Raw genomic sequence first — 16,322 nt, forward strand, 5'->3', positions numbered from 1 at the left:
GCCATGGCAACGGCATTTGATGACACCCCATAATACGCTTAGATGCATTGATGGCTGCATCGTTACCAAACCTGTGAAGTTTTGGGCCGTTTGGAACATTGTGTGTGAGAGAGAGAGAGAGAGAGAGAGTGTGTGTGTCTGTGTGTGTCAGAGAGAGAGAGAGAGAGAGAGAGAGAGAGAGAGAGAGAGAGAGAGAGAGAGAGAGAGAGAGAGAGAGAGAGAGAGACTGTGTGTGAGAGAGAGAGAGAGAGAGAGAGAGAGAGTGTGTGTGTGAGTATGAAATGAACAGTTAGAACTGACTGCTGTCAGTTGGAGTGATGACATCATCGTGTTCCATTACACAGGTGTTTATAGTTGAGCTAACGAGCTCTGTAGAGATCAAAGGTTTGCATTTTTCTGAATGAGAGATAAACCTCTTACATGTGAACGTTTTGTGGAAGAACCATAACAGATATCTGTGAAATTTCAAAACGTGAAGCATGTCAAGGAAGTTGAGTATCTGAAGTGTAATTTTTGTGTACTTTCGGGTTAATAATGGGGCCTTTTTGGCAGTTTAACCAAAGGTGTGCGGCTGCTGCTGTGAGGAAATATCAGCCTGAAATTACAATGGGTTTTAATGGAGACATGTTGAAAGTTTTTGTCACTTCATGCCCTCAAGAGGCATTTTGTTTAATTATTTTTGCTTAATTATTTGTCATTTTTCAAGCTACGAGATGCTTTCCTACGTTTGTCATGAAAGATTATGTCTCTGGAATGTAGGGTTTGGGAATTATGGCAGTTTTAAAAAAAAATGTGAAGGCAAATTTCAAGATTTCCTACCCTCTAGCTGTGACATCACACACTCTAGTTAATGTTAAAATCTGAAGAAAGCCTCTTTACCAAGGTCTGAACAATGTTTAATATCTCTAAAAGTAAGAATCAGATTTAAAAGTTGTGTTACACGAATAATGTCAGAAAGATGTGTAACATTTTAAAGTTGGAATGAGGTTTCTGAGTGAAAGTATGAATGAACAGTTAGCAGTTGAAGTCGCATGAAGATTGTTCAAGTCTGAAGATTTTCTCCATTGACTTCAATGGTTAAAAATGTGATGAATGATGGGATGTATCTCTGGAATTATGAAAATTATGAATAATCCAAATGATAGCCATCGATTCCCGACCGAGCTGAACGTTTTGATGTTTGAACGGAGTTTCTGCGATGTTGAATGCAGGAGGAGAAGAGGTGCAAAATTCCGGTGGAATAATAATAATTTTGTCCGTAGAATAACATATAGTTGGAATGCTGTATCAGCAACTCCTAAGTTCTTTGAAACAAGCATAACAGAGGCTATTTGAACTTTGAGCCATTTGTCTGGCATTTAATTTCACTTCCCCATGAACACAGTGGATACATTGACCAAAACCATGAACTCACACTGGCCTTTAAATGTGGCAAAAATATTAAGCACAGTAAAAATCACAATGAGCATGTTAAAAAGTCAAATTATACGTGGTAAACATAATCACCACCCAGTTTGCAAATAAATAATGTTACATAATGAGAACTCCAAGATGTACAGCTTCTGTTCAAAACATGTTCTCCCTCTATTCATCCTCTATTTATTTTGTTTTTGGTTTACACCAAACTTTATAAATGGATGCCATCATATGAATGCAGAATCTGTAGTGTCACTTTGACCTTTTATAGGTTACAAGATACAAGGAATTGTATTGAGTTCTTAGCTGCTAAATAGTCTGAAATAAACAGTGGAAATATCATTTTACTAATTTTGAGTAATCTCTGATGACTATAATATTTGAAAACGCTTTAAAAACAGTGAGAGAAAACCAAAACATTAAAAGTTTGTGGTTCCTATAGTTTTTAACCACTCCTTTAATAAATGGATATCATGTTTTGCCTAAGCAGTGGGAATAGACAATAACTGGTAATAAATCAAAACAAATTAATGGTCAAAACATCCTGTCCAACAAGTTTATCCACACATGCCTCAAAATGTCCTCAGTTGCATCACTCTACAAAACCTACGCCTCTGGCACGAAAAAAGATCTCCTTTTCCTCAAAACTCCCACACTTAGAGATTGTATTCAGTATTTCGATGCATGCTCACACATGCAAAAACACCCACACAGACAAGCATAAGTGGTGCTTACTGAACGCATTTAATGAAACATCCCCAAACCGCACTGTCACCACTTCGAAATCAAATGTGGGATTATAACTGAAGAGACAAGATAAAGACATATTAAGATAAAGATTGGTTATCTTGGTTTACAGTTTACCATCCACTTCCTTACACTTCAATTCAACTGTATCCCTCTCTTTAGATGTGGAAGGGAAACACAGGAATGTTTGTAATTTGCTGGATTGCAAAAAAAGTCAAATTGAAAATATACAGTATTTGCTGATTTATGCTTGTGCTTATTAATGGATTGTCTAACTATAACGCATGTCTGGGTTGCATGAAGCATGGAAGGTATTTCTCATGGAATACAAATGAACTGATAAAGATCTGCCTCAGGGCAGCATCTGAAAAGACACGTTGGAAAATTCTAGCAAGAAACAAAAGAGAGGAAATTGGCCGTGCACGTGCAGTCTGTTGCCAACTTTCTCCCGTTTCCCGTCATCGACCAGCAATCACACTTTCACTTTCGCCACAGAGTTGTATAAATACACCTGTAGCTCTCCTCCTCACAGCAACACCTCTGCACTCCTGAAGAGACTCCCTGAAGAACCAACCTGAGCTCAGACCTGCGAAGAAACAGAGACATGGCCTCTCGAATTGCACTTCTCCTCTTGCTGGGTGTCATCTGCGTTGGGTTTGCATCAGGTAAGACACATTCTTTGCATTAGCAGTCAAATAGATTCGTATTTCAGAATGCTTTGACAGTGACTGTAAGGAGCATGTTTTCTCACCTGCTGTACACTCCTGCAACTTAGGTTCAATCGATAAAGCCCCAGGTCTATGGACACTTTCCTTCATTTAATGCACATGTGCTCTCCTGATGAATTTGTTTCTCTGTGTTCTTCCAGCCCAGATTGCCCAAGACTGCTGTATCAAGGTTGCTGAGAAGCGCTTGCCGCTCCAAATCCTACAAAGCTACACCATTCAGGATGCTGGACAAGGATGCTCCATCAGCGCTACTGTGTACGTACAATATTTGTATGCATTTAGTGTTCAAATAAAGTAATTTTATGAGATGCAATGTGATTTTACAGGAGCTGGATTCTCCTATTTTGTGTGTTTTTTCCAGCATTCTGTTTAGTGTTCTCACCTCTGTGTCTCTTATCTGCTTTTTCAGGTTTGTTTCAAAAGTTGGAAAAACCCTCTGCGTCCCCCATCCCAACGATAAAGCCTGGGTGAAGAGTTACATTAGACAGCTGAATCAGAAACATCAAAGACGTCACTAATCAGGTACATTCTATATTCTCTCGCTGAACTTTAAACATAATGATTGCACCTCTGTGAAGGCATATTGCACCTTGTTTTACAAAGAGTTTGATTTTAAATTCTTTCTTTCTGCAGGTGTAGAGAGGAGTGGACTGTGGGAAAAGGCTGCTGACAAACGAAAAGGGCCGACTCTTAACTGAGGGCAGAAGACGGCAGAATCATTTCCATTTGGCTTCAGTCTCGTACTTTAGTAGATCAAACCGTTTGAGAAGATCTTATCTTTTAGATCTTTGAGGAATCATCCCCTCATCATGCCAGTGAATCATCAGTAGCTAAATGTACAGTTCTTGATATTTGTCCTCTCATTTGTGGTGAATGCGGTCTAAATACATTTGTGAATGAATGTTTTTATTTATTTGTTATTATCTATTGAGTGAAATGTACAATTGTTCGTTTTGTTTCAACCATAAGACTGTAAGCTGCCTGAGGATAATGTCCCTAAATTATGTTTGTAAAGATGTGTTTATATTTTATAATAAGTTGGATTTAAAGTGTATTTTAGTATGACCATGTATAAAATGTAGATTTATGTTTCAAAAACGTTTTTCAATAAAGTTTGATATATTGTAACTTTTAGTGGATTTGTTTCTCTAACACACATCCAATCCAATCCATTTTATTTCTATAGTACATTTAAAAACAACAGAGTTGAACAAAGTGCTGTACATCAACAACTGTATAAAAACATAGCATAAATACATAAAAAACAGACAGGACATGAAACAAATGTAAAACACGAGACAATGAAACCAGATCAGAAGCCACAGACTGAGAAACTCTCCTACATGACGTACAAACAATACAAAACACTAGTAAGATAAAAACCCACATTTAAAAGCACAAGTGTCACCTGGTCTGTAAATGCCAGGGAAAAGAAGTGGGTTTTTAAACGAGATTTAAATACAGACAGAGTTGGAGCAAGTCTAACCTGGAGCGGCAATTCGTTCCATAACTTTGGAGCTGCAACAGCAAAGGCTCTGTCTCCTCGCTGCTTTAGCCTTGATTTTGGGACGACCAGAAATAATCTGTCAGCCGACCTCAGTGACCGTGTGGGTGTGTATGGTTTTAAAATATCTGCCAGGTACGGTGGGGCTAAACCGTTTAGGGCTTTGTATGCGAACAGTAACATTTAAAAATGTATTCTAAAACTGACTGGTAGCCAATGTAACCAGGGGGGGGAGTTGGTTGTTAGTGAATTGTCAAATAACAGTGTTTCCCATACATCGACATACAAACCCCACAGATCCTCAACTCCGGTGTGTCTCACTCATTAAGGCGAGACACGGCAGGCAAAAACATCGTTTTTCATGCAATTTTGATATGTTGTGCTATTTTGATTCCATAACATGTTTTCTTTCAGGCTTTTGGAAGGAAAATGTACAAAATACACATTTAGGTGTTTATTTTACTATAGTTTGTCTATTTGCATCTGTAGGTTTCTCCTAAATTCACCAAAAGTTAGCTTTCTAACGTAACATAAAGTACCGCGACCGCTGTTTGGACCATGTAATCAGAGGTATCGTTGGAAAGCTCCGGTTGCGGTCGGATAATCCAAAAACCAGCTCCTAACGTCTAACCCTATCGTCTATTCCTCTGCTCTGAGTGAAACGTCACAGGGTTAAGGGATAGTCGATAGGAGAATTCAAAAGGATTTAGGAGAAGAGACAGCTGTGCTTTGAGAATCCGACTGCACTTTCACAGTAACTAGGAACGAGGGACTACTGTAAACTCATCTAGAGACTCTGCACCGTGCTCTGATGCTGTTGTTTTATGCTTTATGAACGTGGACAACAGAGAAACATATTCTTCATGACCAAAGTTGGAATTGAAATGACAAAGGAAAGTGAAACTTATGCTCGTCACCCTCCGGTCCACATTAATACAAATGATCCCAATACGTATGATTGTATGAACTATGAAAAGATCTTAAAATCAATACAAATGTATTTATTATAAACGTTAGTCCTTAACATCTATCACTGTGTATATCACCATTCAAACATCTTTTTAAAAGTTGAACAAACCCCACACAGCTCAGTAAACACTGAAATGTTGACTTTATTTGATCATTTCAGTAAAAACTAACGTTCATATTTCTCTTTTTGATTATAATACTGATGAACGTTCAAATCAAAGCACTTTGGCAAGTTACCACATACGTTTTAAAATGCTTAATAAGCACCGTAACTTTCATGATATAATTTCTCGGTCATAATCTGTTGTTTCCGTGAACGGCCGACTGTTGTGTGACGGCAAATGCTGCGGCTGCAAGGCATTGTGGGGCAGCATTTTCTCCTCTCCTTTCGGTGAGGGAGGTCCAGTGGTTCCTAAGCTAAAGGAGGTTATAAAGGAAGTTTGAAACCTCCTTTCCTATCATCTAGAGAATTCGAACGGCACTTATCATGGCTGCCACTGAGGGACTTCCAGGTCATTTCACTCCGTTAGGAAGGTTCCTAAGCTAAATGGACTATTAGACTTCAGCCTCCGTCTCTCCTGCACAATCTCATCGGATCCAAATATGGTCATTTCCTTTGTATCAGCAACCAATCGTGAAAGTACAAAGGGGTCTTAAACCAAAAAACGAAATCTCATTGGCTGGTGTCAATTTCTGACAACGTGATTCGTTCAGATGCGTCACGTGGTGTGCTAAAACATTTCCTGGTTAGCTTTCCGCTGGACATTTAAATGCGGTGCCCCTACAAATATAATAAAATTATGTGGGAAACACTGGATAATAATAATAACTAGAGAATGCAATTCCTGAAGAAATTGCTAGTGGGAATGCTTTATGCTGAAATGTAATGTGTAAGAAGTAAGTGAAGAATTTAGATTGAAATGATACATGAACACTGGGGGCTTGAATGTGTGATGAGAGAAGAAAAGAGACCTGCAAACCTTTGAACTAACTTGATGGTGAATGATCTGTCGCCATGCCAACGGCATTTGAAGAAATCTCAAAACTGTCCCGTAGATGTCTTCACGGCTGGACTGTTAGCACACATGTGAAGTTTTAGCACTTTTTGAACATTTTCATAGGAGTTATAGCGACATCGTCTTTTATGGCGAGGGATGCGTTTCCATGGAAACGGCATATGGTGAGATCTCAGATTTGGCGTAGAGCTGTTGAGGCATGGACCGGTGATATACAAGTGAAGATTGGGGGACGTCGGACCGTGTCCATTGGACTTACAGCGACATCGTGCTTCATGGCGAGCACTGTGTTGCCATGGCAACGGCATTTGAAGAAATCTCAAAACTGTCTCGTAGATGTCTTCACGGCTGGACTGTTAGCACACATGTGAAGTTTGAGCACTTTTTGTTAACGTGAAGCATGTCAAGGAAGTTGAGTATCTGAAGTGTAATTTTTGTGTACTTTCGGGTTAATAATGTGGCCTTTTTGGCAGTTTAAGAAAGGTGTGCGGCTGCTGCTGTGAGGAAATATCTGCCTGAAATTACAATGGGCTTTAATGGAGACATGTTGAACGTGTTTGTCACTTCATGCCCTCAAGAGGCATTTTGTTTCATTATTTTTGCTTAATTATTTGTCATTTTTCAAGCTACAAGATGTTTTCCTACGTTTATCATGAAAAATGATGTCTCAAGAATGTAGGGTTTGGGAATTATGGCAGTTTTAAAAGAATATATGAAGGCACATTTCAAGATTTCTTACCCTCTAGCTGTGACATCACGCACTCTAGTTAATGTTAAAATCTGAACCTCTTTAACAAGTTCTGAACAATGTTTAATATCTCTAAAAGTAAGAATCAGATTTAAAAGTTGTGTTACACGAATAATGTCAGAAAGATGTGTAACATTTTAAAGTTGGAATGAGGTTTCTGAGTGAAAGTAGGAATGAACAGTTAGCAGTTGAAGTCGCATGAAGATTTGTTGAAGTCTGAAGAATTTCTCCATTGACTTCAATGGTTAAAAATGTGATGAATTATGGGATGTATCTCTGGAATTATGAAAGTTATGAATGATAAAAGTAATAGCCATCGATTCCCGACCGAGCTGAACGTTTTGATGTTTGAACGGAGTTTCTGCGATGTTGAATGTGGGAGGAGAAGACGGACAAAATAATTGGACGGAATAATAATAATAAACTTTTCGTCCGTAGCATAAGATACAGTGGGAATGCTGTATATATAATAATAATAATAAAACAAATTAAAACAATTTTTTTAATTTTTTTATTTTGAATCATCTTTTTTTTTACCCCCACTTTGGGAACCCCTGCCATAGAGAGTATCCTGACCTTCTACAGGTGCACCATAGAGAGCATCCTGACCTTCTACAGGTGCACCATAGAGAGTATCCTGACCTTCTACAGGTGCACCATAGAGAGCATCCTGACCTTCTACAGGTGCACCATAGAGAGTATCCTGACCTTCTACAGGTGCACCATAGAGAGGATCCTGACCTTCTACAGGTGCACCATAGAGAGTATCCTGACCTTCTACAGGTGCACCATAGAGAGCATCCTGACCTTCTACAGGTGCACCATAGAGAGCATCCTGACCTTCTACAGGTGCACCATAGAGAGGATCCTGACCTTCTACAGGTGCACCATAGAGAGGATCCTGACCTTCTACAGGTGCACCATAGAGAGCATCCTGACCTTCTACAGGTGCACCATAGAGAGGATCCTGACCTTCTACAGGTGCACCATAGAGAGCATCCTGACCTTCTACAGGTGCACCATAGAGAGCATCCTGACCTTCTACAGGTGCACCATAGAGAGCATCCTGACCTTCTACAGGTGCACCATAGAGAGGATCCTGACCTTCTACAGGTGCACCATAGAGAGCATCCTGACCTTCTACAGGTGCACCATAGAGAGCATCCTGACCTTCTACAGGTGCACCATAGAGAGCATCCTGACCTTCTACAGGTGCACCATAGAGAGCATCCTGACCTTCTACAGGTGCACCATAGAGAGCATCCTGACCTTCTACAGGTGCACCATAGAGAGTATCCTGACTACAGGTGCACCATAGAGAGGATCCTGACCTTCTACAGGTGCACCATAGAGAGTATCCTGACCTTCTACAGGTGCACCATAGAGAGTATCCTGACCTTCTACAGGTGCACCATAGAGAGGATCCTGACCTTCTACAGGTGCACCATAGAGAGCATCCTGACCTTCTACAGGTGCACCATAGAGAGGATCCTGACCTTCTACAGGTGCACCATAGAGAGGATCCTGACCTTCTACAGGTGCACCATAGAGAGCATCCTGACCTTCTACAGGTGCACCATAGAGAGGATCCTGACCTTCTACAGGTGCACCATAGAGAGCATCCTGACCTTCTACAGGTGCACCATAGAGAGCATCCTGACCTTCTACAGGTGCACCATAGAGAGTATCCTGACTACAGGTGCACCATGGAGAGCATCCTGACCTCCTACAGGTGCACCATAGAGAGCATCCTGACCTTCTACAGGTGCACCATAGAGAGCATCCTGACCTCCTACAGGTGCACAATGAAGAGCATCCTGACCTCCTACAGGTGCACCATGAAGAGCATCCTGACCTTCTACAGGTGCACCATGGAGAGCATCCTGACCTTCTACAGGTGCACCATAGAGAGGATCCTGACCTTCTACAGGTGCACCATAGAGAGGATCCTGACCTTCTACAGGTGCACCATAGAGAGGATCCTGACCTTCTACAGGTGCACCATAGAGAGCATCCTGACCTTCTACAGGTGCACCATAGAGAGCATCCTGACCTTCTACAGGTGCACCATAGAGAGCATCCTGACCTTCTACAGGTGCACCATAGAGACTATCCTGACCTTCTATAGGTGCACCATAGAGAGCATCCTGACCTTCTACATGTTCACCATAGAGAGTATCCTGACTACAGGTGCACCATAGAGAGGATCCTGACCTTCTACAGGTGCACCATAGAGAGCATCCTGACCTTCTACAGGTGCACCATAGAGAGGGTCCTGATCTTCTACAGGTGCACCATAGAGAGCATCCTGACCTTCTACAGGTGCACCATAGAGACTATCCTGACTACAGGTGCACCATAGAGAGCATCCTGACCTTCTACAGGTGCACCATAGAGAGGATCCTGACCTTCTACAGATGCACCATAGAGAGCATCCTGACCTTCTACAGGTGCACCATAGAGAGCATCCTGACCTTCTACAGGTGCACCATAGAGAGCATCCTGACCTACTACAGGTGCACCATAGAGAGCATCCTGACCTTCTACAGGTGCACCATAGAGAGCATCCTGACCTTCTACAGGTGCACCATAGAGAGGGTCCTGATCTTCTACAGGTGCACCATAGAGAGCATCCTGACCTTCTACAGGTGCACCATAGAGACTATCCTGACTACAGGTGCACCATAGAGAGCATCCTGACCTTCTACAGGTGCACCATAGAGAGGATCCTGACCTTCTACAGATGCACCATAGAGAGCATCCTGACCTTCTACAGGTGCACCATAGAGAGCATCCTGACCTTCTACAGGTGCACCATAGAGAGCATCCTGACCTTCTACAGGTGCACCATAGAGAGCATCCTGACCTTCTACAGGTGCACCATAGAGAGCATCCTGACCTTCTACAGGTGCACCATAGAGAGCACCCTGACCTTCTACAGGTGCACCATAGAGAAGATCCTGACTGGCTGCATCACGGCCTGGTACGGCAGCTGCACCGACCTCAACGGTAAGTCTTTACAGAGGCAAGGCAAGGCAATTTTATTTATATAGCACTTTTCAGCACGTGGCGATTCAAAGTGCTTTACACATTAAAAGCAAAAGACATTTAAGAACAAATACAGCATAAATACATTATTAAAAAGGCATTTAAAAACAGGCATAAAAAGCAAAGATAATGAAAATAAAATAAATAAATAAACACAGCTGGTACAGAATACATGACTAAAAAGGCATACTGTAGTGTGAGTATGGGCAGCGGCAAATAGGTGCGTTTTTGGTCGGGATTTAAAAATAGGAAGTGTTTCGACCGTGCACGATTTGGGCAGTTTGTTCCAAATTGTTGGGGCATAATAACTAAAAGCAGCTTTTCCATGTTTAGTGGTTATTCTCGGAACAGAGAGCAGACCCGACCCAGAAGACCTGAGACTCCTGGATGCTTCATAGTGATGGAGTAGGTCGTCTATATACCTCGGTCCTAAGCCATTTAGTGATTTAAAAACTAGCAGTAGTATTTTAAAATCAATTCTTTGGAAGACTGGGAGCCAGTGTAATGATCTCAGAACCGGAGTGATGTGATCCACTTTTCTAGTGTCAGTGAGTACTCGAGCAGCAGCATTCTGAATCAGCTGCAGCTTTCTGATAGATTTGTTAGTGAGCGCTGTGAATACACTATTGCAGTAGTCGAGTCTACTGAAAATAAAAGCATGGACAAGCTTTTCTAAATCCTGTTGCGACATTAGTTTTTTAATCCTTGATATATTCTTCAGGTGGTAGTATGCAGACCTAATGACTGTTGTAATGTGACTGTTCAAATTCAGGTCTGAGTCCATCACTACACCCAGATTTCTTGCTTTGTGAGTTACTTTATAGTCTGCCGACTGAAGCTCTGCGATTACTTTTAATCGGTCCTTCTTTGCTCCAAAAACAATGATCTCAGTTTTTTGCTTGTTCAATTGGAGAAAGTTCTGAGTCATCCAGTATTGATGTGCTCAATGCACTTGCTCAGTGTTCTGATCGGAGAGTAGTCTCCCGGTGTAATTTTTAAATAAATCTGGGTGTCGTCTGCATAGATGTGATAGCTTAGATCGCTCTTTTTAATAATTTCAGCCAGAGGTAGCATATAAATATTAAAAAGCAAAGGTCCTAAAATGGAGCCTTGACAGAGGGTGGTGAAAACTGCACAGCACATCACCAGGACGGAGCTGCCATCCATGGAGGACCTCTACTCCCAGCGGCTCAGGAAGAAAGCCCTCAGGATTATCAAAGACCCCCATCACCCCAGCCACAAACTGTTCTGTCTGCTGCCGTCTGGCAGGCGGTACCGCAGCATCAGGACTAAAACCACCAGACTCAGGGACAGTTTCATCCCACAGGCCATAAGGCTATTAAACACCTGAGCTTGCACTATTTGTATTGTTGTTTTTTATATATTTTTTTGTATATCTTGTAAATTGCACTGTTGAGAAACCTGCGATCTAAGTTTTTCATACATAACATAATTAGTTTTGTATATGTCATGACAATAAACCTTTGAATCTCTGAATCTAGAATCTTGTGGTGATAATTTGACTAATAAAATTGCAATATCATTTAAGGGGCACTAGGTGACAGCAGATCTCCTTTGACACATGCAACACACAACAATCAAAGCCACTGTGTGGGTGTTGTGTTGCTTTGAGCAGTATAAACCACAAACCACAGCTACCTCAGCCAGTGAAAGTGATACTTTGGTGTCATACATCAGTAGTTTTATGATAGATGTTCTTGGAAGGTTAACCCTTTAGGTGTCGCATGACTGATTCATTGTCTTTGAAGAGTAAACTGAAGTGTATCACTCTGGTTAGACTTTGATCCTCGTGGAAAATAGTGACTCCAGACATTTTGCATTCCTCTTGAGCCTAGTATAATCATCAGCTGAATCTATTGTGTTGTTTAGGGTTTGGCCTGGATAGTTTCCATCATGGAGGATACAATAATTACTCAATTATCAAATCATATCACTGCATGTCAGACTTGGAAATCGACCTTATTTTGGCATTTGGGGAAAGAGCTCATTCATTGTTGCTCATTCCAAGAAATAATAGTCTGCCTTAAGTTTCTATTTCTCACTTCCTATGTATATAGAAAATCAATAAAACCGTTAGGCTAGAGCATATTTTTTAATTGTTTTAATTTTACTTGGCTACTAGATCTAGTCAAGTAAATATATTTTAACCATATGTTACTTTAAGTTGACATAGTTTCGATTTTTTTCATCAACATGAATCTAAATAGGGTAAAAGTGAACATTTATTTGACTTAAATAATGTTTTGAATGTTGTGTATTTTTGCCCTTCTTTACATTGAAATAAAGACATTTAATACATTCATAAGTGTATTTAAAATGTATTACTTCAATGTCAAAAATACCCCGTGGCAGACAGAAATACATGCCTCTACCTGAGGAAAGCAGGAGGCACCAATGTTCCACTAACAGTTGTTTTTTAACTTCTGCAAACTGATAATGTGTATTGGCATTGTTCAACTGGAACAGGGCCCTCCAAAGTTGCTGATAGAGTACTTTAACCATCTACACGTTTTGTATTTAGACCCATGGATGGATTAGTAAACATCCCTAGCAGGCACAGGCCAAGAGTGTCATGGGGCCCGCTGGCCTTTGCCTACAAAATGTTGCTCAGAGAGACCTACAATGACTACAAAGACACAACAACTACAACAAAGGACATATAAAGACTCACAAATATAAATGGATGCAAAAAAACACAAACTGATTGTAAAGAGATGCAGAAGAACACACAACTGTGTCTGCAGAGGAGACTGAGGCCTTTAGGAGTGCAGGTCCTTCCTTCCTGCAGCATTCAGACTGTTCAACCACCACAGCACCTGGTAGACCCCTACTCCAAAATAGACTGTAATATCATTGTTGTGGAATACCACTCCTGTAAATATAAAAACTAAATACCACTTTGCAATATACACATATTTACGCTGTTTTTTCACAATATAAATATAATTTAAACTGTACAATTTGTCAATGTTAACAGCTGTTAACAGAGCCGAAGTCCCTCCCTTTCCGGTGATCCACCATGGGACCTTATTTCGGATAAAATATGTATTGCAGTCAATGGCGAGAGAGAAATTATCTTTCGATCCCGTTTGAGTTGTGCAACAAATTACACATATGATGTTTGTCAATCTTAAAAAATCACTTCCAAGTAAAAAAAGTCTATATATATAATATATATATATATATGTAGGAGAGGTGGTGGAGCCTCTGCATGTCCGCGCACAGGGGGCTCATTTTGTATCATTCTACTCATGTCCAGCCCAACACCCTTTCTCTTTAAATGACCTACTATACAGGTTTAACCTCCCTAAGTAAATGAGTAGCGAGGAGGTAACCATAAGGTTTAGCAGTTAGATGAATAATGTGCAGTAACGACCAACAACAAAGCAAATGTATGCGAGAACAAGTCCAAGATGCCAGGCAGGAAACATATTCTCAAGGAAGTACACAACAAATAGTCAGGACTGAATGTGCTGGTGCCAGGTAATTTCCCACACTGGAGACGATTGAGTAAACACAAAAAAGATACAACAATGCTACCGTAAACGACACCAGGCGCCACTGGCCGCACGACAAACCTCTAGAACAAGCCCCAGCATGAAGCTTACTGTAAGTGTGCTGCATTGATAAACAATGACAGAAAACGAAACTTTAGGAGTTTGCATGGCACTCTATTGAAGATGATAACTGTCTTTTGTAAATCTCGTGCCAGTGCCCATAATTGACAAAGGTTTTATTGCAAAGTGCTTTGAATAGGTGGATTTCTCGTCAGCAGACAACAAAGACGTTAGAGAATCAGAGTATGAACACATTCTTTAATGCATCAGAAAAGGTTGAACACATTTCAAAGAAAAAGAGAGTTAAACATGGAGAGTTTCATTTCAACATATTTCACATAACTAGATATGATCTACTTTCACTCTAAGTGTGCCCGGCAGGTCTGCTTTATCCCAGAAGTACATCCCGCATGCCGTTCAGTTTTCATGTACACAATGTTGATGACTTTTCCACTGCCCCTGAATTCCCCCAAATTCCTGATTGCTACATGTCAGCAGGACAGATCTTCATACCATTCTGATATGCATTTTAAATCGGCCCTTTCCTGTAGTGTGTTATGTAAATGGTCTGCAAAGCCTAAAATCCCAAAGTTCCCTTCATCTCTGACCACGGCCCCCCATCTGAAACGCCTCCATTGGACTCCTTTGTTTACTTCGGTGCCATAATGACGTCACAACATAACACTCACGCTTCTATTGGCTAGCACTCCAACAAATTGTACGTGATAGGATAAGGGGCGGAACATCTCTATGCTGTTGATTAATCACAACAGAGCTGGCCAGCTGACCAATCACAGCAGAATTGGCTCTGGTTACAGACAGAGGGTGAAAAGAGGTGCTGCAGAACAAACAGTATGAGAAAAAGTAAATACCTTTTTGAATATTAAAGTATGTAAGCAGAAAATACAATTATGAAACCTGAAAATGAGCAAAATAGGTCCCCTTTAACACCCTCTGTCAGAAACGAGAGCCCGGTCTGCTCTGATTGATTAGCTGACCGGCTCTGTTATGATTGGTCAACCGCTTAGATATGTCCCACCGTTAGCCTATCACGAACAATGTGTTTGAGCGCAAGCCAATAGAAACACAAGTGTTACATAGTGATGTCATTATGTTACCGAAGTAAACAAAGGAGTCCGATGGAGGAACTTTGGGATTTTAGCCTTTACATGCACAAAAACCTATATGACACACTTCAAGAAAGGGAGAACACCCAGAAGCATAAAACGCCTCTTTAATGCACATTCAGCTCTGCAGGGGTGTAGTGCTACCAGCAGTGCAGCTGTTAAACAACACTAAATCAAGTCTCTGCACATACTGTACAACTGCAGTTACACTGTCACCATGCTCCGTTAGCTCAGTTGAGTTTCGATTTCTTCTTGTTTGCTTCCTTTTTTTAATAAATGCATTTCAGACTTTCCCCCTTTCCTGAAAATCACGTGGTTCCCCGGACTTGTTTGCACTCCAATGTGAGAATTGAGGAGGTTGACTGTGCAAGTAGAGGAGTGGTTGTCCTCAGGGTGTGAGCAGTAAATGCATAGATCATGCCACAAAGAAGAGTATTGTGATTTCTGTGTTTAACTTGGAGGTCACTTTTTGGTTGAATACCAAGACTGCAGCTCTATGCAACCTTTTGTCCTTTGACATACTATTTCGGTTTCATTGTATGTGTGGTTCAGCATTTACGTGCTTTAGTATTTTTCCAAGCAGCACATCAGGCCCCTGTTTTCAGCAATGAAGCTCTGATAAACCAATTGTACACCATCGGCCTATCTGAATAGGTCGAGAGTAAACCTTAACCAGTGGTCTAACAACGTGATTACACTTCAGTCGGAGAGCCATTTTGTTTACTCATTAATACTACAAAAGTAAACAAACTGTAATCATGGAATTCAAAACTGTGGCTCTAAGCCAGTCATCTACCACAATCATCTGTGAAACCTTGGCTGAAACAAGATCACAACTGTTTTATAGGAACAGAGCCAGAAAATAGGTAACTTCAAACTAAAGTTACTGAATATGCTTAGACTCTGAAACATCCAGTTTCACATCAATACGCTCCATCTACAATGGACCTACAAATCACATGGGCTCATGCGGTATGTTGACACACTGATTATTCAGGTAGCCTCTGAGTGCTGAGCGGCCTCAAGCCCCGCAGCTATGTCTGGATTAAATGAGTTTTTAGATGACTGTTTAGGGAGCAGAAATAAAAGAGACAGCGAGGAAGAAATGTTTTCATAATAACTAAATGCTGTCTTTTATGTTAAAGGGGACCTATCATGCAAAATGCACTTTTGTACGTCTTTTATACATGAATATGTGTCCCCGGTGTTCCAGGGAACTCACCAAGTGTCAGAAAACACAACCCTCTCTATTTTCCTCCATACCCAAATCTCTAAAAACGGGGCTGCAACGGATCTGATAAAAACTGATCAAGATTTGAACACTGTCCTGACGTCAGGACGGTGGCGCTACGGCTATTGGGCCAACTCCACCAATCAGGAGGAGACAGCCACGGCCATTGCCGTTCGAAAGCGCTGGAGACGCTGTAGTACATATGCCAGG

General features: G+C 41.0%; 1 protein-coding gene across 1 annotated transcript; it reads left to right on the forward strand.

Moving 5' to 3' along the window:
* The first annotated feature begins 2,678 nt into the window (after nucleotides 1-2,678).
* LOC117473114 (C-C motif chemokine 21-like) lies at nucleotides 2,679-3,792 on the forward strand. Its single transcript, XM_034118604.1, has 4 exons — nucleotides 2,679-2,828; nucleotides 3,032-3,146; nucleotides 3,301-3,413; nucleotides 3,525-3,792. Exons 1-3 carry the CDS (start codon nucleotides 2,768-2,770, stop codon nucleotides 3,407-3,409), a joined length of 285 nt encoding a protein of 94 aa, XP_033974495.1. The 5' UTR covers nucleotides 2,679-2,767; the 3' UTR covers nucleotides 3,410-3,413; nucleotides 3,525-3,792.
* Nucleotides 3,793-16,322: the final 12,530 nt, after the last annotated feature.

This window comes from Trematomus bernacchii, unplaced genomic scaffold (genome assembly GCF_902827165.1).
Source record: "Trematomus bernacchii unplaced genomic scaffold, fTreBer1.1, whole genome shotgun sequence".
Classification (NCBI taxonomy): domain Eukaryota; kingdom Metazoa; phylum Chordata; class Actinopteri; order Perciformes; family Nototheniidae; genus Trematomus; species Trematomus bernacchii.

Bases quoted from the DNA above. Each gene is read 5' to 3' on its own strand.
- LOC117473114 (XM_034118604.1), top strand. From the start codon at position 2,768: ATGGCCTCTCGAATTGCACTTCTCCTCTTGCTGGGTGTCATCTGCGTT. The intron at 2,829-3,031 runs GTAAGACACATT...GTGTTCTTCCAG, and splicing joins CTGCGTTGGGTTTGCATCAG to CCCAGATTGCCCAAGACTGC. The intron at 3,147-3,300 runs GTACGTACAATA...CTGCTTTTTCAG, and splicing joins TGCTCCATCAGCGCTACTGT to GTTTGTTTCAAAAGTTGGAA.